Source organism: Pseudophryne corroboree, chromosome 8, assembly GCF_028390025.1.
Source record: "Pseudophryne corroboree isolate aPseCor3 chromosome 8, aPseCor3.hap2, whole genome shotgun sequence".
NCBI classification, from domain to species: Eukaryota; Metazoa; Chordata; class Amphibia; order Anura; family Myobatrachidae; genus Pseudophryne; species Pseudophryne corroboree.
This window is the reverse complement of record NC_086451.1, coordinates 73,742,815-73,768,242: the sequence shown is the minus strand read 5'-3', so window position 1 is coordinate 73,768,242 and position 25,428 is coordinate 73,742,815. Positions and strand designations below refer to the sequence as shown.

The 25,428-nt window shown below is 48.5% G+C and overlaps 1 protein-coding gene across 1 annotated transcript in view; it reads left to right on the top strand.

The window, feature by feature from the left end:
* Positions 1-25,428, top strand: part of COL27A1 (collagen type XXVII alpha 1 chain) — a 453,351-nt gene that overhangs the window by 317,211 nt on the left and 110,712 nt on the right. The window contains exon 37 of the mRNA XM_063936676.1: positions 745-852. Coding sequence (XP_063792746.1) covers positions 745-852 — 108 coding nt within the window. The remainder of the gene's footprint in view (positions 1-744; positions 853-25,428) is intronic.

The following is a 25,428-nucleotide window of genomic DNA, read 5'->3' as shown; positions in this document are numbered from 1 at the left end:
GGCGCCCATCCCAAGTGCGGATTGTCTGCAATACTTGTACATAGTTATTGTTACAAAAATCGGGTTATTCTTGTTGTGAGCCATCTTTTCAGAGGCTCCTTCGTTGTTATCATACTGTTAACTGGGTTCAGATCACAGGTTGTACGGTGTGATTGGTGTGGCTGGTATGAGTCTTACCCGGGATTCAATATCCTTCCTTATTATGCACGCTCGTCCGGGCACAGTATCCTAACTGAGGCTTGGAGGAGGGTCATAGGGGGAGGAGCCAGTGCACACCACCTGATCCTAAAGCTTTTATTATTGTGCCCTGTCTCCTGCGGAGCCGCTAAACCCCATGGTCCTGACGGAGTCCCCAGCATCCACTACGGACTACGAGAAATAGAATTATCGGTAAGTAAATTCTTATTATAAGATGCATCTGTAAACTTGCATAATGTCGAGCTGGTCACCTATACACATGGAACATTATTCTGTCTAACAATTCACTAGGAACTATGAGTAATTACATAACCGAGGCACTTGACAACCCCTCAGTGATGTCCCTCATGAGTAGTGAATTGCTGGGCTGTCTTCTCATGAACATTGGTTCAGTCCACAAAATGGCTTCTTCCGCTGTGTGAGACCTTGTTACATTGGCCGTATACTTCACATAAGCATTGCATTCTCTACTTTTCTTATAATGTAGGTTGTATCTGGATGCATTGTAATATAAACTGATCTTCTGTATGTAAATTTATTCACAAGGGGGAAAAGGGCGAGCCAGGGCCTGAAGGGGAGAAAGGAGAAAGGGGCGTTGTGGGCTTAATAGGAAAAGATGGCCCCCCTGGTTTCAACGGAATTCACGGTGTCAGAGTAAGTATAATTGTTCATGGACCTTTCCATTGTCCTGTCTGCTCTTTTCCTGTAACTGTCAGCAAGTCACATACACCTACATGTCTGCCTAGTGCCTCTGTCATGTTCCATTGAAAATCATCCTTCACCATCTTTGGATATTTGTGGATTCACGTGAAATGTGCAAATTGTTGAGAGGGTGAAGAGTCACTTTAAAAACCCAACCTACTGACCGCTTATAACCACCTACCTTTACTGATTTCAAAGGGAGGATCCGTTTTTCCTCCTTTATGACTTTAATAAGTACATCAGGACTGCAAATGGGCAACCACTGCCTCACAGCGCCCGGTCCTTTATTTCATTTACGTAAACTAGGCAAACCAAAAATGTGCCTAATCTAGAGGTTCCTAAACTTGGTCCTCAAGGTTCCCTAACAGTCCGGGTTTTAAGGTTATCCATGGCTGAGCACAGATGGTTAAATCAAAATTGACTGAGGTACTAATTAAGTCACCTGAGGCCAAGCATCAATATACAGTACTTAAAACCTGGCTTGTTAGGGTGCCTTGAGGACCGAGCTTGGGAACCTCTGGCTTTATCTGTTCTCTGCATTGAATGCCCCTGATCACCCAATTCTTTCTACTGGCAGATGTGTTTTGCTAGGCCAGAAAATCCATGCGCTACTCCATAATACATGCTATATTTATGCAACATATGCGTGATGTCAAAATGTGTTATTGCGCTTCTGTAAATGAGAAAATGATGACATCACCACATTTCATTTTTAGAAGCTTTAGTAAAGGTACCCCTAGGTGTCTATGTATAATTAGTTATCATATATATTTATGCTACAAATACAAACTACTGGGTTGTAATATTTTTACATACATCTGCTAATGCAGGCATGTCCAAACTGCGGCCCTCCAGCTGTTGTGAAACTACATATCCCAGCATGCCCTGACACAGTGTTGCTGTCAGAGAATACTAAAGCTGTGTCAGGGCATGCTGGGATGTGTAGTTTCTCAATAGCTGGAGGGCTGCAGTTTGGACATGTCTGTGCTAATGCATATATCTAATCAGTCATTTATCTGGCAACAACTCAATGCATAAGAGCAAAGAGTATGCAGACATGGACAAGGAGTTCAGTTGTTGTTCAGACCAAATACCAGCTGGGGAAGGAATGTCACCTAAATGACTTGTTGGTGGCAGTCAGGGGTGGTTTGAGCATCTCCAAAACTGCTGATCTCCTGGGATTTTCACAGCCAACAGTCTGTAGTGTTTACAGAGAATGATACGCAAAACAAAAAACATCCAATGGTTGGATTTCTGGAGGTAAAAACACTTTGTTGAATGAGAGGTTAGAGCAGAATGGCCAGATGACATGAAGCTTCCGCATCTGAAATAACCAAGCATTACACAGTGATAGGCAGAAGAGCCTTGAAGTGGATGGATGAGCTGCAGCAGCAGACATCCCCAGGAGTACTCTAAAAGCTGAGCAGTTAAACATTGGAATAACAGTCTAGTCTGATTAATCTTCATTTCTGCTGCAATTTGCAGATGTTGGGGTCAGGATTAGCATAGTCATCCATGCTGCCTTGTGCCAACTGGTCAGGCGAATGGAAGACTGGGGCAGATGTATTAAGCCTGGAGAAGTGTTCAGTGCAAGGTGATAACGCACCAGCCAATCAACTCCAATATGTAAATTGACAGGAGCTGATTGGCTGCTGCGTTATCACCTTCCACTTATCACTGCTTTATCACTTCACCAGGCTTAATACATCTGCCCTATTGTTTGGTCAATGCTTTCTCGGCACATATTAGGGCCCTAATACCAACTGAGGATTGTTTAAATGACACAGCCTACCTGAGTATTGCTGATGACCATTTGCATCCCATGGCTACTTCCAGCATGATAACGCGTTATGTCAAAAAAGCTCATCTAGGTCTGAGTCTACGAACATGGCAATCAATGTACTCCAATGGGCAGTCACCAGCTCTCCGTACAATAGAGCACCTCTGGGATGTGCAGGAGACTTGCAGCCTGAATGTGCAGCTGACGTGATGCTGTCATGTCACATATACCCCTTTTCCACTAGCTCAAAAAAAAAACGGGTAAATGCACGGGGGGGGGGGGGGGGGGGGGGGGATCGCGCATTTACCCGTGTTTTTTGCAAGTGGAAAAGGGTACCCCCGCAAAAACCCGGATCAAGTTGCCCGTGAATCCTACCCGGGTAACTACCTGGGTAGGACACGGGAATGATCCGGGTAGGGTTGTAGTGTAAAGATCATGTGATCTCCCAGCGCCGCCCCTGCCGCGTCACTAGCAGCGTCACCAACCCGGCAATATGCCGGGTTGGTGAGCGCAGTGGGAAAGGGGGCTGAGCACGGGCCGCAGCCGGGTAGCACCCGTGTCAGGCTCCCGGCTGCGACCCGTGCTCAGTAGGTGGAAAAGGGGTATTAGTTGCCTCAGACATTGGGATAATTATGACAGCATTGGTGAATGTGGCAACAGATGTAAAGATTTCTAAAATATAATAATTTAGCAATTTACGGTACACAGAGTGATGGAACAATCCATTATGATTGGCCCGCATGTCATCTCATGGTGACAGGTCCGCTTTAAATCTCACACTTGAAATCTGTGTGACCACTAATGACATGCAGGGACAGCAAGGGGCCACAGTACATGGTTTCATCATGCTTCATATTGCTGACAGACCAGTAACATCTGAATGAGACATCAGAGGCTTCTCACAGCTGTACTGATATTGCACAAGATCTGACGGAGCAGCTGAAAGTCGCCCACCCCTTGTCCCCCCCCCGCATCTGCATGTCTCCAGCGCTCTGTGTCAGGCTCCCCGTCCATTGCACGCAGTCATTCACACGCCTAAGCTCAGTAAGGTTGCAAATTGAGAATGTTTTACTTGGCAGGAGCGCAGGATGCTCAAAATCTATTCAACAACCGGTGCATAGTGGTAAAACTTATTTAAGCAATATAAACAATGTCCTTTAAAATAGAGCACACTTCTATTGAAAGAAGCATGTGATGAATAACACTTATATCACCATCAGTGTTTTATTTACAGGGGTGCTCCTCCCTATTTAAGCTGCCTGAGGAAGGGTAGAGCGACACCAGTCGCCAGCGCTTCCTCCTGCTGTGACTGAGTACAGGAATTGGCCGGTGATGGGCGGGAGGAAGCATGGCAATGAGGTGACCACGCCCTTATCTTGGCATGGCCACACCCCTTTTTGTGGGTAGGCAGTTGTTGCCACAATGCACCAGGACAATGGGAACATCATAATTGTGCACATTGCATCGTGATATAATATAGGGCCCGATTCAGACCTGATCGTTGCTGTGTGGTTTTGCAGCGGTCTGCGATCAGATAGTCGCCACCCATAGAGAGTGAAAACCCGCCCTGTGCAAGTGTGTGAATGCATGTGTACGCTGTGCAAAAACTGTGCCAGACAGCGTACATCTGCAAATCCGTTCGCAACTCCCTCACCATCGAATGATTTTTCCAGACTGTGCATAGTCCAGGACCTACTCCTACAGTGCAATAGAAACAGGTTGATCGGGGCCAGAGCTGACACCACACACCCGCCCTAAAAACGCTTGGGAACGCCTGCGTTTTTCCTGACACTCCCAGAAAACGGTCAATTACGCCTTGCGATCTAAATTTTTGCACCATCCTGTTGTTTGGTATCATGCCTGCGCATTGCGGTGCATACACCTGCGCAGTCACTCGATAACCGCCCCGCTGTGCGGTTTCGCACAGCAGCGATCAGATCTGAATCGGGCCCATAGCTTAGTAATGTGTATAGTGGTTGAGCCCTACAGCTTACGTCTGGGCGCGCTTCCAGTTTAGTTTTATATTCTCAGTTTTGTAGACTTTTTTTTTTTTCCCAGTCTGTGTGCAAACAACTTCTCCTTGATACATTTGGTGATGAAAGCTATAAAAATGATAAATGTACACTTCTGTTTTTAAGTGAACTTTTAAAAGGGAATTTTACCTATGTTTAAGTAGAATTTATCATCTTTCCATAACCATTCAGTTAAAAGTATGTACGCTCTTCTGATGTGAGAAGCTGTTTCTTTCCACATTTACGTATAATGCACATATCGGAATGGATGGGAGCAGCCATGTTGCTTGGCCATGCTTCCAAAATGTAGATACATTTGTGAATAACCGGTGCACAGGAAAAAGTTGCTGTAACTCGTCACTATGCCAACAAATGATAAAAGTTAATATCTGCTTGCAGGGCCGATGCAAGGTTTCTTGTCTTCTTAGGCAACTTTTCACCGCGCCACGGACCCTGCTTCTTCCAATTCAAAATATGCCCCCAATTTTTATTATGCCATGCATCAGTGCCCCCAATTTTTATTATGCCACGCATCAGTGCCCCCAGTTTATAATATGCCACGCATCAGTGCCCCCAATTTATAATATACCACGCATTAGAGCCCCCACTTTATAATATACCATGCACCAGTGTCCCAAATTCATAATATACTATATAGAAATGTCCCAACTAATATTATAAACAAACTTACACATACACACACCCTCAAAAAAAACCCACACAAACACACAGTACTCAAAAACATATACCCCCCCCCCCCCCCCACTCATTCTGCCAGTATTCCCTAAAACCATGCTAACCCAACACTCAGCACTCCTTACACACACACACACACACACACACACACACACACACACACACACACACACACACACACACACACACAGTCACCTCCCCTCCCCAACAGATATACCTTACTTAGCATGCTCCATTCAGCAGCAGCAGGCCAGCAGCTCTTTGTGTTGTCTAGCGGGCAGAGCTTCATATGCGATTGTCACCGGTGACACATTGGTATCTGGGGGAAAGGAGGGGACTGGGGGAGAGGGAAGGTGTGGCCACCACTGCTGTTGACTCTGCCGCACTGACAGGTGAGAGTGCAGTGCCGGGGGCTGGGAGAGTTCTGGCGGCTTGACACCTTGGTAGCTTTGGCCCCGGTCATCAGTAGTCCTGGCCCATAGTGAAAGCATACCTTCCAACATGACCCATTCCAGGAGGGACAAAATGCTCTATTGCCATCACCTGTGTTGAACTAGTTAATTGATAAGAAAGGTGTTTCAGCGCAGGTGATGGCAATCATAATTTAAAGGGGAAGTCCAGAAACAGAGCATTTTGGCCCTCCTGGAATAGGTCACGTTGGGAGAAAAGAGAGAGCCTTTATTCTATGTTTTTTTGTTGTGTTCATCATCTTCTAGTTGGGCTGATCTCCGGGACTGCTGGGCACTGTCTCCTCTGTAAAACCACCTGCCTTGTCAGCGCTGTGTATTTACATACACTTAAAGTATTCTACATGTCATTTTAGACAGTGTTAGTTAAGAACATGTGTACTGCTATATGAATATTTAGTACAAGTATTCTGTGATATACATCCAGTGTTTACTGTGCATTGTTATATCTCTATGCATACAAATCTATTTGTAGATTTACTAGTCCAGTGCAGTTTTATTGTATTTTACGTGATAATTTCTGCATTGTACCTGTGACTGTGTGTGCCTTTAGCTGCAGTTTGGTTTCTATTCTGTCTATCACACGTTTTGCTATCACTATATTCTGTACCCTGGGGGGCTAAGTGCGTCAGAGTCTCATATAACATATAGTGTGCTGCAGGATATAATGTTTGGTATTTCTCTAACGTCCTAGTGGATGCTGGGGACTCTGTAAGGACCATGGGGAATAGACGGGCTCCGCAGGAGACAGGGCACTTTAAGAAAGAATTAGGATACTGGTGTGCACTGGCTCCTCCCTCTATGTCCCTCCTCCAAACCCCAGTTTGAATCTGTGCCCGGACGAGCTGGGTGCAACTTAGTGAGCTCTCCTGAGCTTGCTAAAAAGAAAGTATTTTGTTAGGATTTTTTATTTTCAGAGAGATCTGCTGGCAACAGACTCTCTGCTACGTGGGACTGAGAGGAGAGAAGCAGCCCTACTCACTGAAGATAGGTCCTGCTTCTTAGGCTACTGGACACCATTAGCTCCAGAGGGATCGTACACAGGAACGCACCCTTGGTTGTCCGATCCCGGAGCCGCGCCGCCGCCCCCCTCGCAGAGCCAGATGACAGAAGCCGGCGTGAGAAGCAAGAAGACTTCGAAATCGGCGGCAGAAGACTCCAGTCTTCATATGAGGTAGCGCACAGCACTGCAGCTGTGCGCCATTGCTCCCACACTAAAACCACACACTCCGGTCACTGTAGGGTGCAGGGCGCGGGGGGGGGGGGGGGGGGGCGCCCCTGGCAGCAATTGGGTACCTCTTGACAAAAAGCAGCATATATACAGTTGGGCACTGTATATATGCATGAGCCCCCGCCATTATTTTACACACAAACGTGGGACAGAAGCCCGCCGCTGAGGGGCCGGGGCTTCTTCCTCAGCACTCACCAGCGCCATTTTCTCTCCACAGCTCCGCTGAGAGGAAGCTCCCCAGGCTCTCCCCTGCAGAATCACTGTAGAAAGAGGGTAAAAAGAGAGGGGGGGGCACATAAATTTGGGGCAAAAACAGTTTATACAGCAGCTACTGGGTTAACACTAAGTTACTGTGCGATTCCTGGGTCATATAGCGCTGGGGTGTGTGCTGGCATACTCTCTCTCTGTCTCTCCAAAAGGCCTTGTGGGGGAACTGTCTTCGAATAGATCATCCCCTGTGTGTGTGGTGTGTCGGTACGCTTGTGTCGGCATGTTTGACGAGGAAGGCTATGTGGAAACAGAGCGGGTACAAATGAATGTGGGGTCGCCGCCGACGGCGCTGACACCCGATTGGATGGATATGTGGAAGGTTTTAAATGGTAATGTTAATTCCTTGCATAAAAGGTTGGATAAAGCTGAAGCCTTGGGACAGTCAGGGTCTCAACCCATGCCTGATCCTACATCGCAGAGGCCGTCAGGGTCTCAGAAGCGCCCACTATCCCAAATTGTTGACACAGATATCGACACGGATTCTGACTCCAGTGTCGATGGCGATGATGCAAAGTTGCAGCCTAAAATGGCTAAAGCCATCCGCTACATGATTATAGCAATGAAAGATGTGTTGCACATCACAGACGAAACCCCAGTCCCTGACAAGAGGGTTTATATGTATGGGGAGAAAAGGCAAGAGGTGACCTTTCCCCCTTCACATGAGTTAAATGAGTTATGTGAAAAAGCTTGGGAATCTCCAGATAGAAAACTGCAGATTTCCCAACGGATGCTTATGGCGTATCCCTTCCCGCCAACGGACAGGTTACGCTGGGAATCCTCCCCTAGGGTAGACAAAGCTTTAACACGCTTATCCAAGAGGGTAGCCCTGCCGTCACAGGATACGGCCACCCTTAAAGATGCTGCGGATAGAAAGCAGGAGGGTATCCTGAAGTCCATTTATACACATTCAGGTACCTTACTACGGCCGGCGATTGCGTCGGCCTGGATGTGTAGTGCTGCAGCAGCATGGACAGATACCTTATCTGAGGAACTTGATACTTTGGACAAGGATACTATATTACTAACCCTGGGGCATATAAAAGACGCTGTCCTATATATGAGAGATGCTCAGAGACATTAGCCTACTGGGCTCTAGAATAAATGCAATGTCGATTTCTGCCAGAAGGGTCCTGTGGACTCGGCAATGGACAGGCGATGCCGACTCAAAAAGGCACATGGAGGTTTTACCTTACAAGGGTGAGGAATTGTTTGGGGACGGTATCTCGGACCTGGTCTCCACAGCTACGGCGGGAAAGTCAAAACTTTTGCCATATGTTTCCTCACAACCTAAGAAAGCACCGTATTACCAAATGCAGTCCTTTCGATCACAAAAAGGCAAGAAAGTTCGAGGTGCGTCCTTTCTTGCCAGAGGCAGGGGTAGAGGAAAGAAGCTGCACAATACAGCTAGTTCCCAGGAACAGAAGTCCTCCCCGGCTTCCACTAAATCCACCGCATGACGCTGGGGCTCCACAGGCGGAGCCAGGCCCGGTGGGGGCGCGTCTCCGAAATTTCAGCCACAAGTGGGTTCACTCACAGGTGGATCCCTGGGCTATAGAGATTGTGTCTCAGGGATACAAGCTGGAATTCGAAGTGATGCCCCTCACCGTTACCTCAAATGGGCCCTGCCAGCTTCCCCCATAGAGAGGGAAATAGTGTTAGCTGCAATTCACAAATTGTATCTCCAGCAGGTGGTGGTAAAGGTTCCCCTCCTTCAACAGGGAAGGGGTTACTATTCGACAATGTTTGTGGTACCGAAACCGGACGGTTCGGTCAGACCCATATTGAATTTAAAATCCCTGAACATATACCTGAAAAGGTTCAAGTTCAAGATGGAATCGCTCAGAGTGGTCATCGCAAGCCTGGAGGAGGGGGATTTTATGGTGTCTCTGGACATAAAGGATGCTTACCTTCATGTCCCCATTTATCCACCTCATCAGGAGTCCCTCAGATTTGTGGTACAGGATTGTCATTACCAATTCCAGACGTTGCCGTTTGGTCTCTCCACGGCACCGAGAATATTTACCAAGGTAATGGCAGAAATGATGGTGCTCCTGCGAAAGCAAGGAGTCACAATTATCCCATACTTGGACGATCTCCTCATAAAGGCGAGGTCCAGAGAGCAGTTGCTGATCAGCGTAGCACGCTCTCGGGAGGTGTTACAACAGCACGGCTGGATTCTGAATATTCCAAAGTCGCAGCTGATTCCTACGACGCGTCTGCCCTTCCTGGGCATGATTCTGGACACAGACCAGAAAAAGGTTTTTCTCCCGACGGAGAAGGCTCAAGAACTCATGACACTGGTCAGAGAACTCTTAAAACCAAGACAGGTGTCGGTGCATCATTGCACGCGAGTCCTGGGAAAGATGGTGACGTCATACGAGGCCATTCCCTTCGGCAGGTTCCATGCGAGGACCTTTCAATGGGATCTGTTGGACAAGTGGTCCGGATCGCATCTACAGATGCATCGGCTGATCACCCTATCCCCCAGGGCCAGGGTGTCTCTTCTGTGGTGGCTGCAGAGTGCTCACCTTCTCGAGGGCCGCAGATTCGGCATTCAGGACTGGATCCTGGTGACCACGGATGCAAGCCTCCGAGGGTGGGGGGCAGTCACACAGGGAAGAAATTTCCAGGGTCTGTGGTCAAGTCAGGAGACTTGCCTTCACATCAATATCCTGGAACTAAGGGCCATATACAACGCCCTAAGTCAAGCGGAGACCCTGCTTCGCAACCAATCGGTGCTGATTCAATCAGACAACATCACCGCAGTGGCTCATGTAAACCGCAAGGCGGCACAAGGAGCAGGGTGGCGATGGCGGAAGCCACCAGAATTCTTCGATGGGCGGAGAATCACGTACGAGCACTGTCAGCAGTGTTCATTCCGGGAGTGGACAACTGGGAAGCAGACTTCCTCAGCAGGCACGACCTCCATCAAGAAGTCTTCGCGCAGATTGCAGGTCGGTGGGAACTGCCACAGGTGGACATGATGGCATCCCGCCTCAACAAAAAGCTACAGAGGTATTGCGCCAGGTCAAGAGACCCTCAGGCGATAGCTGTAGACGCACTAGTGACACCGTGGGTGTTCCAGTCGGTTTATGTGTTTCCTCCTCTTCCTCTCATACCCAAGGTGCTGAGAATCATAAGAAAAAGAGGAGTACAGACAATTCTCATTGTTCCAGATTGGCCACGAAGGACCTGGTATCCGGATCTGCAGGAAATGCTCACAGAAGATCCATGGCCTCTTCCTGTAAGACAGGACCTGTTACAACAGGGGCCCTGTCTGTTCCAAGACTTACCGCGGCTGCGTTTGACGGCATGGCGATTGAATGCCGGATCCTAGCGGAAAAAGGCATTCCGGATGAGGTTATTCCTACGCTGATAAAGGCTATGAAGGACGTGACGGCTAAACATTATCACCGTATATGGCGAAAATATGTTGCTTGGTGTGAGGCCAGGAATGCCCCTACAGAGGAATTCCAGCTGGGCCGTTTCCTTCACTTCCTACAGTCGGGAGTGACTTTGGGCCTAAAATTGGGGTCCATTAAGGTCCAGATTTCGGCTCTATCCATTTTCTTTCAAAAAGAACTGGCTTCTCTTCCTGAAGTTCAAACGTTTGTAAAGGGAGTGCTGCATATTCAGCCCCCATTTGTGCCTCCAGTGGCACCTTGGGATCTTAACGTGGTGTTGAGTTTCCTGAAATCACACTGGTTTGAGCCACTTAAAACCGTGGAGTTAAAATTTCTCACGTGGAAGGTGGTCGTGCTGTTAGCCTTGGCTTCAGCTAGGCGTGTGTCAGAATTGGCGGCTTTGTCACATAAAAGCCCCTATCTGGTTTTCCATATGGACAGGGCGGAATTGCGGACCCGTCCGCAATTTCTGCCAAAAGTGTTGTCATCTTTTCATATGAACCAACCTATTGTGGTGCCTGTGGCTACTCGTGACTTGGAGGATTCCGAGTTGCTAGATGTGGTCAGGGCTTTGAAGGTTTATGTAGCCAGAACGGCGAGAGTAAGGAAAACTGAGTCACTGTTTATCCTGTATGCACCCAACAAGCTGGGTGCTCCTGCTTCAAAGCAAACTATTGCTCGCTGGATCTGTAACACGATTCAGCAGGCTCATTCTGCGGCTGGATTGCCGCTACCAAAATCAGTGAAAGTCCATTCCACAAGGAAGGTGGGCTCTTCTTGGGCGGCTGCCCGAGGGGTCTCGGCATTACAGCTTTGCCGAGCAGCAACTTGGTCGGGTTCAAACACTTTTGCAAAGTTCTACAAGTTTGATACCCTGGCTGAGGAGGACCTTGTGTTTGCTCATTCGGTGCTGCAGAGTCATCCGCACTCTCCCGCCCGTTTGGGAGCTTTGGTATAATCCCCATGGTCCTTACGGAGTCCCCAGCATCCACTAGGACGTTAGAGAAAATAAGATTTTACTTACCGGTAAATCTATTTCTCGTAGTCCGTAGTGGATGCTGGGCACCCGTCCCAAGTGCGGACTTCTTCTGCAATACTTGTATATAGTTATTGCTTAAATAAGAGTTATGTTGGTTGCATCAGGGTTTGTCTGATGCTCTGTTGTTGTTCATACTGTTAACTGGGTAAGTTTATCACGAGTTATACGGTGTGATTGGTGTGGCTGGTATGAGTCTTACCCTGGATTCCAAAATCCTTTCCTTGTACTGTCAGCTCTTCCGGGCACAGTTTCCTTAACTGGGGTCTGGAGGAGGGACATAGAGGGAGGAGCCAGTGCACACCAGTATCCTAATTCTTTCTTAAAGTGCCCTGTCTCCTGCGGAGCCCGTCTATTCCCCATGGTCCTTACGGAGTCCCCAGCATCCACTACGGACTACGAGAAATAGATTTACCGGTAAGTAAAATCTTATTTTTTCACTGTGTGTTTCAGTCACCTCACCGCTTCACTCCTTTTGTTTGTGCTCTGCATTTGCTGTCATATAACACAGGGTTTTTTTGCAGGTTTTGTGTTGTCTGGTTATATTGTACTGTTACGCCCTAAGACTACATTCCAAATAATGTCTGCTACACAGGGCGGGAAATCCACAGACGCTCCTGCATAATGCAGTGCTGGCGCCACGGATTTGACTGAGGTAAAGGTTCTGGGTGCCCTGCACCTTCCAGTCAGTCTGCAGCACCTGTGGTAAATCAAGACCCACCTTGGGCTGCATTTTCAAATATGCTGACTACGCTTGTAACACGGCTTATGCCCCCTATGGGACCTCCTGTGCCATTACAGCCACATATTGTCCCTGTAGTTAACCCGCCTTCGGCGGATACTCTGTCTACCTAGTTATAACAATTAAATCAGTCTTTGGTTAGAAAAAAACCTACCCCTTTCCCTGCTGGGGCCAAGGGGTCATCTAAGCGGGCCATTTCTTCCTCACAATCCACTAATATTTCGGATGATTCTTTCGATGAGGATGGGGATTATACTGATCCGTCAGACACTGATACAGTTGTTTCTGATGAGGAATCTACAACTCAAGTTGATGTACCTGACCTAGTGGAGGCTATCAAGCTGATTCTCCAAATTGATGATGTCATTGAGCCCCCTGCTACGTCTGAGAAACCGGATAAGTTCAAACGTCAGAAGGTTGCTAAAGTAGTTTTACCACATTCTGACCTTTTAATTGACATACGTCAGGAATCCTGGTCATCTCCAGGAAATAAGTTTTCCCTGTCTTAAAAGATGCTAGCTCGTTATCCTATCTCTGCGGAGTTGAGTAACAAGTGGGAAACTCCACCGACTCTCATGTTGCCCATCTAGTGGTGTCATCTACTCTGCCTGTCACTACTGTCACCTCACTGAAGGAACTGACAGATAAGCGTGTGGAGGTATGCCTGAAGTCTATTTACACTCTTACCGGGGCTGTACGTAGACCCACTATGGTAGCCTCTTGGGCAGCAAAAGGAATTGAAGCGTGAGTTTAGGCATTTGAGGATGAGCTGCCTCATTATTTTTCTGACACTGCCAGACAATATCTGTCGTATATTACCACAGTCTCTCATTATATTCAGGAGGCGGCCCCTGATGCAGGGGTCATGACGGCCAAGGCATCTACTACGTCTATCCTGGCCCACCGGATTCTGTGGTTAAGATCCTGGAGAGTGGACCTAGACTCTAAAAAGACCTTGGAGGTGCTTCCTTTCAAGGGAGACATACTATTTGAGGAGGATCTGCACAATATTGTGACTAACTTGGCGATGGCCAAGACTGCGTTTCTCCCTAGTACTAATCCTTCTGCTCCGAAGGCTGAGAGTACAACTTTTCGTTCCTTTTGACCTCCAGGTAAACCCAAAGGTCTGGCGTACCCGAGACAGGCTCGTTCTTACAAAACCACTAAGCCCAAATCTAAACAATCCTGGGCCGCCCGCCAGCCTGCTTCCAAACAAGACAAGCCTGCTGCATGATGGGGACCCCATGGTGGGAGGCCGACTTCTGCAGTTCGCCCAGGCCTGGTTAAAGACCACTCAGACTCCTGGGTGCGGGAAGTTGTCTCTCACGGATACACAATCTCTTTCAAGCGACATCCCCCTCGCCAGTTCTGTTCAATGGTTATCCCCTCAGATCCATTGAAAGCGCAAGCTCTACACATGGTTGTACAATCCCTCCTGGAAACAGGAGTCGTGGTGCCGGTACCTCTGTCCCAGAGAGGCAGGGGTTACTATTCCACCCTGTTTCTTGTTCCGAAACCAAATGGGTCTTTCCGGCCTATCCTCAACCTCAATTCATTGAAAAAGTTTGTGAGAGTGTCCAAATTCTGTATGGAATCCCTGCGCTTTATTGTGCTGGCCATGGAACCCGAGGACTATATGGTATCCCTGGACATACATGATGCTTACCTGCACATACCTGTTGCCATTTTGCATCAGCAATATCTGCGGTTTGCTATTGGCAACCTTCATTTTCAATCCCAAGCTCTACCGTTTGGACTAGCCACGGCACCTCGGAATTTTCACCAAGGTCATGGCCGTGATGACGTCTTTCCTCTGTTGTCAGGGAACCGGGATCCTGCCGTATCTAGACGACTTGCTGATTCTAGCAAACTACCAAGAGGTCCTCCTCAGTCAACTGGAGATGTCGGTCCAATTCCTACAAGCCCACGGGTGGCTCATCAATTGGAAGAAGTCTTCGCTGGTCCCTGCTCGGAGCATGATGCACCTGGGGGCGCTGCTGGACACACACAGCCAAAGACTGTTTCTGTCTCCGGAGAAAGTTCTGAATCTTCAGGACAAGATCAGATACTTCCTCTCTCACCCAAGAGTGTCGGTACACTCGGCAATGCAAGTACTAGGCCTCATGGTGTCGGCTTTCGACATGGTAGAGTACGCTCAGTTTCATTCCCGCCCTCTGTAGAGGTTAATCCTTTCCAAGTGGGACGGCCTGCCTCATCGGATCAGGTCTCAAATGATCTCCTTGACTCCGGAGGTTCGTCTGTCACTGAGCTGGTGGCTACAGGACCAACAATTGAGCAGGGTCCGTCCGTTCTGGATCTCCAACTGGGTCCTTCTGACAACGAACGCCAGTTGGCGAGGTTGGGGCGTGGTGATGGAGCAACACTCTCTCCAGGGTCGGTGGACCAGGGAGCAATCTCTCCTCCCGATAAACATTCTGGAATTGTGGGCAGAGTTCAATGCGTTGACACTGGTCCTACCTCTGGTACAGAACAGGCCTGTTCAAGTACAATCGGACAACGCCACCACGGTGGCGTACATAAATCATCAGGGCGGTACTTGAAGCCGCATGGCAATGATGGAAATGTAAAAAATTCTGAGGGAAGTATCACGGATTCTTCAATGGGCAGAACGCCATCTGCCGGCCATATCCGCAGTGTTCATTCCGGGAGTCCTCAACTGGGAAGCGGACTTCCTCAGTCATCAGGACGTGCACGCCGGAAAGTGGAGTCTTCAACCAGAAGTCTTTCAACTCCTAGTGGACAAGTGGGGCCTACCAGATGTAGACCTGATGACACCTCAACACAATCACAAGGTTCCGGTCTTCGGATCAAGGACCAGGGATCCTCAAGCAGCGTTCGTGGACGCACTGGCGATTCCATGGAACTTTCAGCTGCCATACGTGTTCCCTCCAGGGTCACTCCTGCCCAGGGTAATACGGAAGTTCAAGCAAGAAGGAGGAATACTACTTCTAGTCGCTCCAGCGTGGCCCAGACGGCATTGGTTCTCAGACCTACAGGGTCTATCGATAGAGCATCCTCTTCTACTTCCTCAACGCTCAGACCTCCTCGTTCAGGGCCCTTGTGTCTACCAGGACCTGGCCAGACTGGCTTTGACAGCGTGGCTCTTGAAGCTTCACTCCTGAGAGCAAAAGGATTCTCTGAGGCGGTCATTCAAACTATGCTAAATCCCGTAAACTAGCTTTGGCTAGGATTTATTACAGGGTTTGGATTAATTACTTCAACTGGTGTGCTGCTAAGAATTATGATGCATATACTTTCAGAACTTCCAGGCTTCTGGCTTTTCTACAACAAGGCCTAGACTTGGGCCTTCGTCTGGCCTTCCTCAAGGTCCATATATCTGCCTTGTCGGTGTGGTTTCAGAGAAAAATTTCATCTCTTCCTGACGTTCACACTTTCACTCAGGGTGTTATACGGATCCAACCTCCCTATGTCCCTCTTGTGGTCCATGGGATCTGACTGTTGTTCTGAATGCCCTACAAGAGTCTCCATTTGAGCCTCTTGAGTCTCTGGACCTTAAATGCCTTACGCTTAAGGTCGTATTTCTATTGGCTATTGCCTCTGCTAGGAGGGTGTCAGACTTAGTCGCTTTGTCCTGTCGTCCACCCTTTCTGATTTTTCACCATGACCAGGCAGTTCTTCGAACTCGCCCAGGTTATTTGCCTAAGGTGGTGGTATCTTTTCACCTTAACCAGGAGATTGTGGTTCCGGCCTTCATCTCTTCTGGTTTGTCCTCCAAAGAGCGGTCTTTGGATGTGGTATGGGCTCTCTGTATATACTGTATGTGTAGAGGACTGCCTCTATCAGGAGGTCAGATTCCCTTTTTGTACTTTTTGGTTTTCACAAACGTGGCTGGCCTGCGAATAAGCAGACCTTGGCCAGATGGATTAGAATGGTGATTGCACAAACCTATGCGCAGGCTGGGCTCCCAGCTCCTGCTGCTATCAAAGCCCATTCTACTCGGTCTGTTGGACCGTCTTGGGCGGCCTGCCGTGGCGCATCCACAGAACAATTGAGCAAGGCGGCTACATGGTACTCGGTGAACACGTTCATCAGGTTCTATGCCTTTGATACTTTCGCCTCCCAGGATGCTTCCTTTGGACGCCGGGTTCTTGTGCCCGCTACAGTGCGTCCCCTCCCATGAGAAACTGCTTTAGGACATCCCCTATGTTATTCCCTGTGGAATACCAGTGTACCCCGCTGCAGAAAAGGAGATTTATGGTAGACTTACCATTGTTAAATCTCTTTCTGCGAGGTACACTGGGTTCCTCAGGGCGCCCACCCTGACGCACTTAGCTTCTTTGGGTTTGTATGGCATTAGCCGCTAGTCCCTTCTCCTGTCATGAGAATGTGGTTCTATGTGACTAACATCTACCGTCTCTCTTATCTGCTACTGCATTTGACTGGTTAACAAAACTGAGCTCCAGTACCTGGAGGCAGGGCTATAGAGGAGGCAGTACAGTGCATCCTGGGAAGAGTCAAAGCTTTAGCCTGTTGGTGCCTCGGATCAAGATCCAACTCTACACCCCGATGTTATTCCCTGTGGAATCTGGTGTACCTCGCAGAAAGAGATTTAACAATGGTAAGTCTTCCATAAATCTCCTTTTTTTTATTCAGAAGCCAATTAGACTACCCGTATGCTTTTGAAGTGCGGAAGGAAACCCACAAAACATGGGAGAACATACAAACTACACACACATAATTCCAGAGTCAGGAATTGGATTTATGACCTCAGGGCTGTAAGGCAGTAATGCTCACTACTACGCAAACCTTGCTGGCTTAGATAAAAAAAAAAGTGCATAACCAATGTATGGAAAATAGGAAACCCCAGAAATGCAGTCAGTGAAGGCAGCCCCTTATTCTCAGAGCTATATTATTGCTAAATGTGACCTCACAAGCTGCACAGTTCAAGTAAACAGGAAGCATTCAGATTAATGAGGGGGAACGTGCTGATTGGGAGTTAGGCAATTCACAACTTTATTTGAGATACCCTGAATTTTGGAAGACAAATGGATATGGTGTAATAATAAGCTTCCAGTAGAATAATCATGTGGGACCTTGAACCCAGATGTACAAAAACAGATGCCACTGTGACATGCCTGCTGATGTGCCATGCAGCCATACTTTATCCCCTGCTACCTCTCATTAGGGACCTCCCGATGACACTGTAACTAATCTGCCAGTGTTTTGTAGTTTTATTTAAGCCCAGTCATATGACATATGGAGCCATTGGACCTCTCCAAACAAAAGCTGATGGTGCCAGGTGTACGGCACTGTGAGCTCATGGCGCTGTCCAGCCCTGGGTTTCATGTAAGTGGCTAGGAATCACATAGCGGGGGTTGGCTTTTATATTAATAAAAAGAGTGGGCACCCCTTTAAAAGCACTGTATGATGTAATTTGACCTTTGCTCGCCATACGAGTTGGTTCAATCTCTGAGTTATGGAGATATTATACAGGCCACTGATGTAATGCAGACACGGAATGCATGAAGCGTCGCACAGACCGCAGTATTACGGTGTGTTTACATGTAGAAGCTGACGGTGCCAACCGTTGTTCTGGAGCATTTTGCAGAAAACAATACTCCAGACCCTATATCGCAGAGTTCGTCGCCTGGTTTATATAGTTAATTGGCCTTGTCGGGCCTGGTGCCTCGTAGATCGCCTGCTTTGTGTCATAGGAACTGCCGTCCATGGATTATCAGTTTTGGACATAGATCATTAAAGGGCATTTTGCATGTAATGGAAGTACCGAGGAAGGAATTGGTATGCAGGTACCTACACAAAGTAACCGCCACCAATAGAGATGCCCAGGCTTGTCTCAGCCTGTCCGCATTATAATATTCCAGACCATGCAGTTATTATATATAGTGATGTATATGCTGTGCATTCATTAATCCTGCACCACCCACAGCGTTACCAGAGACAAAACAGACCTTTAAAGGCCTGATTAAGCAATACTAATGAGCCGAGATCTTAAACACTCTGAGCAGACCGGCTCTTGCATGTGGCAGGGCTATGCAGTATATTGGTGGAACATGGCAGACACAGAGTTAAGTGGCTGTCTGCTTTGTTCGCAGCCGAGCCAGCTGGCGTGGAGTCCGGCACTCAGTTCCAGCAGCTCTGCAGAGTGATTTTTCTTGGTCCCGGGACAAATCAGAGATTGGATATCAGTTCCAGGAAAGTCATCCTAGAGTGTGTGAGAAACCGGAGCCTGCCTTTTGGAACCTCGTTCGTTGCATGCAGGCCGTGGCCAGGATGTTATAACGTGGGCGCTTTGATGGGCGTGGCTAACACATCCTGTGTGCGCCATACATATATCCACTATCAGCACCAGTCAGTGTGGTACTGGACCCTCATCTCATGAATGTCTACCTGCTAGCTGCTAGAAGTCTTCAGCTGATGGGCTCAAGCAAGAGTTGCAGCTTTCTAAGAATTGTAATGGTTTATTCAAAATGTTTTCCTACCTGCAAACAAGAAGAATGAAGAGTCAAACAGACAATGATAGACAGAAAATTGGTTAATGTGGATCATTATGCAGCGCTGTGAGTATCACAAGGAAGAGCCTTTGTTGCACAATAATCTACACCTTGACCACCAGTAGCATCTCTATAAATTAGTGCATATTCACTATTGTAAATTGGAGCAACACCCTGCAAATTATTCTTCTGTTGCCTTAATATGAAACTTCAGATTATGGGGGTCATTCTGACCTGATCGCACGCTGCAGTTTATCGCAGCGGTGTGGTCGGGTCAGAACTGTACATGCGCGTGCCAGAAGGCCATCGGGCCGCTACGATCGCCCCTGCTTGATTGACAGGCAGAGGCGGTCGCTGGGAGGGGGGGGGGGACGCCGTTTCGTGGGCGCGGTCGAGTAGCTCCCGCCCAGCATGCTAAAGCTGCGCAGGTCGGGAGCTACTCTTGAAGTGCAAAGGCATCTCCGCTGTGCGATGCCTTTGCACTTCTGCGGGGGTGAGGGTGGGCGGCACTGACATGCGGGGCGGGATAGCCCTGTGCTGGGTTTTCCCCCACATGTCAGTGTGAATGATCGTAGCTGTGCTAAATTTAGCACAGCTACGATCATCTCGGAATGACCCCCTATGCACACTGGTAGTGAGTGCCACCTGGTGGGCAAGTTCGTGTACAAAAACTGCAAAATGCATACACACTGTAAGATTATCTGTCCAATCTTTCTCTAACGTCCTAAGTGGATGCTGGGACTCCGTAAGGACCATGGGGAATAGCGGCTCCGCAGGAGACTGGGCACAAAAGTAAAAGCTTGAACTAGCTGGTGTGCACTGGCTCCTCCCCCTATGACCCTCCTCCAAGCCTCAGTTAGATTTTTGTGCCCGAACGAGAAGGGTGCATGCTAGGTGGCTCTCCTGAGCTGCTTAGAGTAAAGGTTTTTTATTTTCAGTGAGTCCTGCTGGCAACAGGCTCACTGCATCGTGGGACTAAGGGGAGAAGAAACGAACTCACCTGCGTGCAGAGTGGATTGGGTTTCTTAGGCTACTGGACATTAGCTCCAGAGGGACGATCACAGGTTCAGCCTGGATGGGTCCCGGAGCCGCGCCGCCGGCCCCCTTACAGAGCCAGAAGAACGAAGAGGTCCGGTGAAATCGGCGGCAGAAGACGTTCCTGTCTTCAACTAAGGTAGCGCACAGCACTGCAGCTGTGCGCCATTGCTCTCAGCACACTTCACACTCCGGTCACTGAGGGTGCAGGGCGCTGGGGGGGAGCGCCCTGAGACGCAATAAAAACAAAAATACCTTAGGATGGCAAAAGAAATACATCACATATAGCTCCTGGGCTATATGGATGTATTTAACCCCTGCCAGTTTTCCAGAAAAAAGCGGGAGATAAGGCCGTCGTGAAGGGGCGGAGCCTATCTCCTCAGCACACAAGCGCCATTTTCCCTCACAGTTCCGCTGGAAGGACGGCTCCCTGACTCTCCCCTGCAGTCCCTACAGAATCAGGGTAAAAACGAGAGAGGGGGGGCACTATTGGCAGCTAAATTATAAACAGCAGCTATAAAAGGGAGTAACACTTATATAAGGTTATCCCTATATATATATATATATATATATATATAGCGCTCTGGTGTGTGCTGGCAAACTCTCCCTCTGTCTCCCCAAAGGGCTAGTGGGGTCCTGTCCTCTATCAGAGCATTCCCTGTGTGTGTGCTGGGTGTCGGTACGATTGTGTCGACATGTATGAGGAGGAAAATGATGTGGAAGCAGAGCAATTGCCTGTATTAGTGATGTCACCTCCTAGGGAGTCGACACCTGACTGGATGGTTGTATTTAAAGAACTACGTGACAATGTCAGCACTTTACAAAAAACTGTTGACGACATGAGACAGCCGACAAATCAATTAGTGCCTGTCCAGGCGTCTCAGACACCGTCAGGGGCGATAAAACGCCCGTTACCTCAGTGGGTCGACACAGACCCAGACACGGATACTGAGTCCAGTGTCGACGGTGAGGAGACAAACGTAATGTCCAGTAGGGCCACACGTTACATGATCACGGCAATGAAGGAGGCATTGAACATTTCTGACACTACAAGTACCACAAAGAAGGGTATTATGTGGGGAGTGAAAAAAACTACCAGTAGCTTTTCCTGAGTCAGATGAATTAAATGAGGTGTGTGATAAAGCGTGGGTTTCCCCCGATAAAAAAGTGCTAATTTCTAATAAATTATTGGCACTATACCCTTTCCCGCCAGAGGTTAGGGCGCGTTGGGAAACACCCCCTAAAGTAGATAAAGCGCTCACACGTTTATCTAAACAAGTAGCGTTACCGTCTCCTGATACGGCCGCCCTCAAAGAACCAGCGGATAGAAGGCTGGAAAATATCCTGAAGGGTATATACACACATACTGGTGTTATACTGCGACCAGCAATCGCATCAGCCTGGATGTGCAGTGCTGGAGTGGCGTGGTCGGATTCCCTGACTGAAAATATTGATACCCTGGATAGGGACAGTATATTACTGACTATAGAGCATTTGAAGGATGCATTACTATATATGCGTGATGCACAGAGGGATATTTGCACCCTGGCATCAAGAGTGAGTGCTATGTCCATTTCGGCCAGAAGAGCGTTATGGACGCGACAGTGGTCAGGGGATGCGGATTCCAAACGACATATGGAAGTATTGCCGTTTAAAGGAGAGGAGTTATTTGGGGCCGGTCTATCGGACCTGGTGGCCACGGCAACGGCCGGAAAGTCCACCTTTTTACCCCAGGTCACCTCTCAGCAGAAAAAGACACCGTCTTTTCAAACTCAGTCCTTTCGTTCCCATAAGTACAGGCGGGCAAAAGGCCACTCATTTCTGCCCCGGGGCAGAGGAAGAGGAAAAAGACTGCACCAGGCAGCCTCTTCCCAGGAGCAGAAGCCCTCCTCTGCTTCTGCCAAGTCTTCAGCATGACGCTGGGGCTTTACAAGCGGACTCGGACACGGTGGGGGCCCGTCTCAAAAATTTCAACGCGCAGTGGGCTCACTCGCAAGTGGACCCCTGTATTCTGCAGGTAGTATCACAGGGGTACAAACTGGAATTCGAGACGTCTCCCCCTCGCCGGTTCCTGAAGTCTGCTCTACCAAAGTCTCCCTCCGACAGGGAGGCAGTTTTGGAAGCCATTCACAAGCTGTATTCCCAGCAGGTGATAATCAAGGTACCTCTCCTACAACAGGGAAAGGGGTATTATTCCACGCTGTTTGTGGTACCGAAGCCAGACGGCTCGGTGAGACCAATTTTAAATCTAAAATCCTTGAACACTTACATAAAGAGGTTCAAATTCAAGATGGAGTCACTCAGAGCAGTGATAGCAAACCTGGAAGAAGGGGACTATATGGTGTCTCTGGACATCAAAGATGCTTATCTCCACGTCCCAATTTACCCTTCTCACCAAGGGTACCTCAGGTTTGTAGTACAAAACTGTCATTATCAGTTTCAGACGCTGCCGTTTGGGTTGTCCACGGCACCTCGGGTCTTTACCAAGGTAATGGCCGAAATGATGATTCTTCTTCGAAGAAAAGGCTTTTTAATTATCCCTTACTTGGACGATCTCCTGATAAGGGCAAGGTCCAGGGAACAGTTAGAAGTCGGAGTAGCACTATCTCAGTTAGTGTTACGTCAGCACGGGTGGATCCTAAATATTCCAAAATCGCAGCTGATTCCAACGACACGTCTCCTGTTCCTAGGAATGATTCTGGACACAGTCCAGAAAAAGGTGTTTCTCCCAGAGGAGAAGGCCAGGGAGTTATCCGAGCTAGTCAGGAATCTCCTAAAACCAGGCCAGGTGTCAGTGCATCAGTGCACGAGGGTCCTGGGAAAAATGGTGGCTTCTTACGAAGCGATTCCATTTGGAAGATTCCATGCAAGAACGTTTCAGTGGGATCTTCTGGACAAATGGTCCGGATCGCATCTTCAGATGCATCAGCGGATAACCCTGTCGCCAAGGACAAGGGTGTCTCTTCTGTGGTGGCTGCAGAGTGCTCATCTATTAGAGGGCCGCAGATTCGGCATTCAGGATTGGATCCTGGTGACCACAGATGCCAGCCTGAGAGGCTGGGGAGCAGTCACACAGGGACAAAATTTCCAAGGCTTGTGGTCAAGCATGGAAACATCTCTTCATATAAACATTCTGGAACTAAGGGCCATTTACAATGCCCTAAGTCAAGCAAAACCTCTGCTTCAGGGTCAGGCGGTATTGATCCAATCGGACAACATCACGTCAGTCGCCCACGTAAACAGACAGGGCGGCACGAGAAGCAGGAGGGCGATGGCAGAAGCTGCAAGGATTCTTCGCTGGGTGGAGAATCATGTTATAGCACTGTCAGCAGTGTTCATTCCGGGAGTGGACAACTGGGAAGCGGACTTCCTCAGCAGACACGACCTTCACCCGGGGGAGTGGGGACTTCATCCAGAAGTCTTCCAAGAGATGGTAAACCGTTGGGAAAAACCAAAGGTGGACATGATGGCGTCCCGTCTCAACAAAAAACTAGACAGATATTGCGCCAGGTCAAGGGACCCTCAGGCAATAGCGGTGGACGCTCTGGTAACACCATGGGTGTACCAGTCAGTGTATGTGTTCCCTCCTTTGCCTCTCATACCAAAAGTACTGAGAATCATAAAAAGGAGAGGAGTAAGAACTATACTCGTGGTTCCGGATTGGCCAAGAAGGACTTGGTACCCGGAACTTCAAGAGATGCTCACGGAGGACCCGTGGCCTCTACCTCTAAGAAAGGACCTGCTCCAGCAGGGACCTTGTCTGTTCCAAGACTTACCGCGGCTGCGTTTGACGGCATGGCGGTTGAACGCCGGATCCTGAAGGAAAAAGGCATTCCAGAAGAAGTCATCCCTACCCTGATAAAGGCCAGGAAGGATGTAACCGCAAAACATTATCACCGCATTTGGCGAAAATATGTTGCGTGGTGTGAGGCCAAAGAGGCCCCTACAGAGGAATTTCAACTGGGTCGCTTCCTACATTTCCTGCAAACAGGACTGTCTATGGGCCTAAAATTAGGGTCCATTAAGGTTCAAATTTCGGCCCTGTCGATTTTCTTCCAAAAAGAACTGGCTTCAGTGCCTGAAGTCCAGACGTTTGTCAAAGGGGTACTGCATATACAGCCTCCTTTTGTGCCCCCGGTGGCACCTTGGGATCTCAATGTGGTTTTGGGGTTCCTAAAATCACATTGGTTTGAACCACTCACCACTGTGGAATTAAAATATCTCACATGGAAGGTGGTAATGCTGTTAGCCCTGGCTTCAGCCAGGCGTGTCTCAGAATTGGCGGCTTTATCTTATAAAAGCCCTTACCTGATTTTTCACACGGATAGGGCAGAATTGAGGACTCGTCCTCAATTTCTCCCAAAGGTGGTTTCAGCGTTTCACGTGAACCAGCCTATTGTGGTGCCTGCGGCTACTAGGGACTTGGAGGACTCCAAGTTACTGGACGTAGTCAGGGCCCTCAAAATATATATTTCCAGGACGGCTGGAGTCAGGAAATCTGACTCGCTGTTTATCCTGTATGCACCCAACAAGCTGGGTGCTCCTGCTTCTAAGCAGACGATTGCTCGTTGGATTTGTAGTACAATTCAGCTTGCGCATTCTGTGGCAGGCCTGCCACAGCCAAAATCTGTAAAAGCCCATTCCACAAGGAAGGTGGGCTCATCTTGGGCGGCTGCCCGAGGGGTCTCGGCTTTACAACTTTGCCGAGCAGCTACTTGGTCAGGGGCAAACACGTTTGCTAAATTCTACAAATTTGATACCCTGGCTGAGGAGGACCTGGAGTTCTCTCATTCGGTGCTGCAGAGTCATCCGCACTCTCCCGCCCGTTTGGGAGCTTTGGTATAATCCCCATGGTCCTTACGGAGTCCCAGCATCCACTTAGGACGTTAGAGAAAATAAGAATTTACTTACCGATAATTCTATTTCTCATAGTCCGTAGTGGATGCTGGGCGCCCATCCCAAGTGCGGATTGTCTGCAATACTTGTATATAGTTATTGTTACAAAATTCGGGTTATTATTGTTGTGAGCCATCTTTTCAGAGGCTCCTTCGTTTATCATACTGTTAACTGGGTTCTGATCACAGGTTGTACGGTGTGATTGGTGTGGCTGGTATGAGTCTTACCCGGGATTCAATATCCTTCCTTATTATGTACGCTCGTCCGGGCACAGTATCCTAACTGAGGCTTGGAGGAGGGTCATAGGGGGAGGAGCCAGTGCACACCAGCTAGTTCAAGCTTTTACTTTTGTGCCCAGTCTCCTGCGGAGCCGCTATTCACCATGGTCCTTACGGAGTCCCAGCATCCACTACGGACTATGAGAAATAGAATTATCGGTAAGTAAATTCTTATTTTCTGGCTGGA